The sequence below is a fragment of the Emydura macquarii genome, unplaced genomic scaffold (genome assembly GCF_026122565.2).
Source record: "Emydura macquarii macquarii isolate MOO-44397 ecotype Brisbane River unplaced genomic scaffold, CSIRO-AGI_Emac_v2 contig_497, whole genome shotgun sequence".
Lineage (NCBI taxonomy): Eukaryota > Metazoa > Chordata > Testudines > Chelidae > Emydura > Emydura macquarii.
Window position 1 is genome coordinate 77,018 of NW_027130634.1, and position 2,487 is coordinate 79,504.

Below are 2,487 nucleotides of genomic sequence, written 5' to 3' on the forward strand. Positions count from 1 at the left end.
AGACCATCTGACTTTTTATCTGTCTATATAAGTGTAACTAGAAGTTTACAAGCAATCATCTGTCTGAAAGCACGAGGTGGTAAGTAATAGAATTGTGTACCATAAGAGAGAGTTTGCAAGGGACCATCTGTCTGAAAACACAGTTTCCAAATGACCATCTGTCTGTAAGCATAAGGAAATAAGTAATAGAATTGTGCACTATAAGAAATGAATACATGCATGGTAGAATATTAGGCCTTTGTATCTCTTTCTTGTTTCATGTTTTTATTAGTTATGTTTTTGTTGGGGCCTGGTGGAGGGCAGAGTTGGGGACCTAGTGATGGCAGAGAGGGGCAAAAGAATCAAATATAGAGGAGAGTGAGGAATGGTCAGAATCAGCAACCATACTGATGGCAAATAGAGCTGAAAGCATATGAGAAATCATCATCGCTGGTGTTCTGAATGTCATGGAAAGGCCGAGTGACAGGAGGTGAGGAGGTGGGGGAGGAAGACTGACGCTGAAAGAGATCAGGTGATGGTCTGAGAGAGCAGTGCTTGGTGATGGAGTGATAAGACATTAGGTGTGAGGAACTTCTCCGACTGTGAACTGCCACAAGGCTGAGCTCAGCCAAATTGGGAGAGGGTACCCTTGATTAACGAGGACACATCCTTTCCCCCCTCTTGTCATGTAGGTTTAAAGTCAGTGGCCCCAGACAATCACATTCTGCAGATGTATTTTCCCACTTTGTCACGAAGCTCTTTGGTTTTGACCCCATAAATGATAGGGTTGAGCATGGGGGGGACTAGAACATAGAGGTTGGCCAAGAGGATGTGGACGTGGGCAGCGATGCCCTGACCGAATCTGTGTGTCAGGGCAGTGAAGAGGTAGGGAGTATAAGATATCATCATCACACAGATGTGGGCTGTGCAGGTGTTGAGGGCTTTCTGGTGGGCTTTCCTGGAGGAGATCCTGAGGACGGTCCTGATGATCATCCCATAGGACAGGCCAATGAGTGTCAGGTCTGACCCTATAATTAGTAATATTATTACCAGGCTGTAAATCTGGTTCACTGTGGTGTCCCCACATAACATCTTCACCACAGCCATATTCTCACAATATGTGTGGGGGATAACGTGGTTGGCACAGAATGGCAGCCTCCGCAGTAGCAGGGGCTCCGGCAGAACCAAGAGAACAGCTCGCATCAAACCCACTAGCCCTAGCTTAGCAATTCGTGCATTGGTGAGGATGGTGGCGTATCTCAGAGGGTCACATATGGCGACATAGCGATCGAAGGCCATTATCACGAGGACAGCTGATTGCGTAGCAGCAGTTGCGTGAAGGAAAAACATCTGGGTGATACAACCGTCCACAGTGATGCCTTTGGAAAGGAACCAAAATATGCACAGTGCCTTCGGCACGACACAGGTAGATCCACCAATGTCTGTGAGCGCCAGCATGCAGAGCAGGAGGAACATGGGTTTGTGCAGGGTCTGCTCTTTGCTGACAACAAACAGAAGCGTGAAATTTCCCAACAGGCTGATCATGTAGAAGATAGAGAAAGGGATAGAAATCCAGATGTGGGCAGTTTCCAGGCCTGGGATGCCATTTAGGATGAATGTTGACGGTTCGGTAGGGGTGAAGTTGAATGCCACCATAAGATGGTTGATCAGGCTCAGAAATGCTCACGACACCTGTGAGGGGAGAGAAACCTAGAGAGGGTGTTAGGTACATGGTAACAAATAGCATGGTAAATATTTTATACTTAATAACAATCTAGAAATCTAGGTGTGAGCAGAGAGGTGGCAGCATTTGCAAATGGCAACAAATTATTTAGGCCGTAATCCAGTCCAGAGATGTGCTCAGATGGAACTAACCAAACCCGGTGAATGAACTGCATGATGGTAAGTGATGTTGAATGTCAATTAGTGCAACGTACATGCCCATTGGTGGGAAAAGCTAGAACTGCTAAAACACCTTACTAGGTTCTATTTTAACTCTATGAACTCAGGACAGGGACCTGGTGTCAATGTACACAGCTCTGTGGAACCTTGCTCAAAGTGCCGGCATGGACAAACACTAAGGAAAACTCTGGGACACAGGGGGAGTGGGATGGGGAATAATACTGAAAATACAATGCCATGAGATCAGTCACTCAGTGCTTCACCCTCCTCTGGACTCCTCTGTGCAGCACTGAGCACCCTTCTCAAACAGGATATTGCAGAACTAGAGGGGTTCAGGGAAGGGCAACAGGAAAGATCAAGGGCCTGGGGAAATTCTCCTAAGGAGAGAGGTTGAGAAGAGGTTTGTTACCTTTTTAGATAGGGGAGATTTAGGAGGGGATTCGAGAAGAGTCCATAAAATACTGAATGGTAGAGAAGATATCAAGAATCTGTTCTCCCTGTCTCAAAACTCAAGATCAAGAGGACATTCAATTAAACTGAAACAAGCCTAATTCAAATCTGAATAAAAAAAGAATGCTTCACCCTCCTCTGGACTTCTCTGTGCAG

At 46.0% G+C, this 2,487-nt stretch overlaps 1 protein-coding gene across 1 annotated transcript; it reads right to left on the minus strand.

The window, feature by feature from the left end:
- Positions 1-696: 696 nt before the first annotated feature.
- LOC137146943 (olfactory receptor 52P1-like) lies at positions 697-1,635 on the minus strand. The gene has a single exon (XM_067538608.1). It carries the CDS (start codon positions 1,633-1,635, stop codon positions 697-699), a length of 939 nt encoding a protein of 312 aa, XP_067394709.1.
- Positions 1,636-2,487: the final 852 nt, after the last annotated feature.

What these genes read in the sequence shown, in the direction of transcription:
- LOC137146943 (XM_067538608.1), bottom strand. Translation starts at nt 1,635, where the DNA reads ATGGTGGCATTCAACTTCACCCCTACCGAACCGTCAACATTCATCCTA.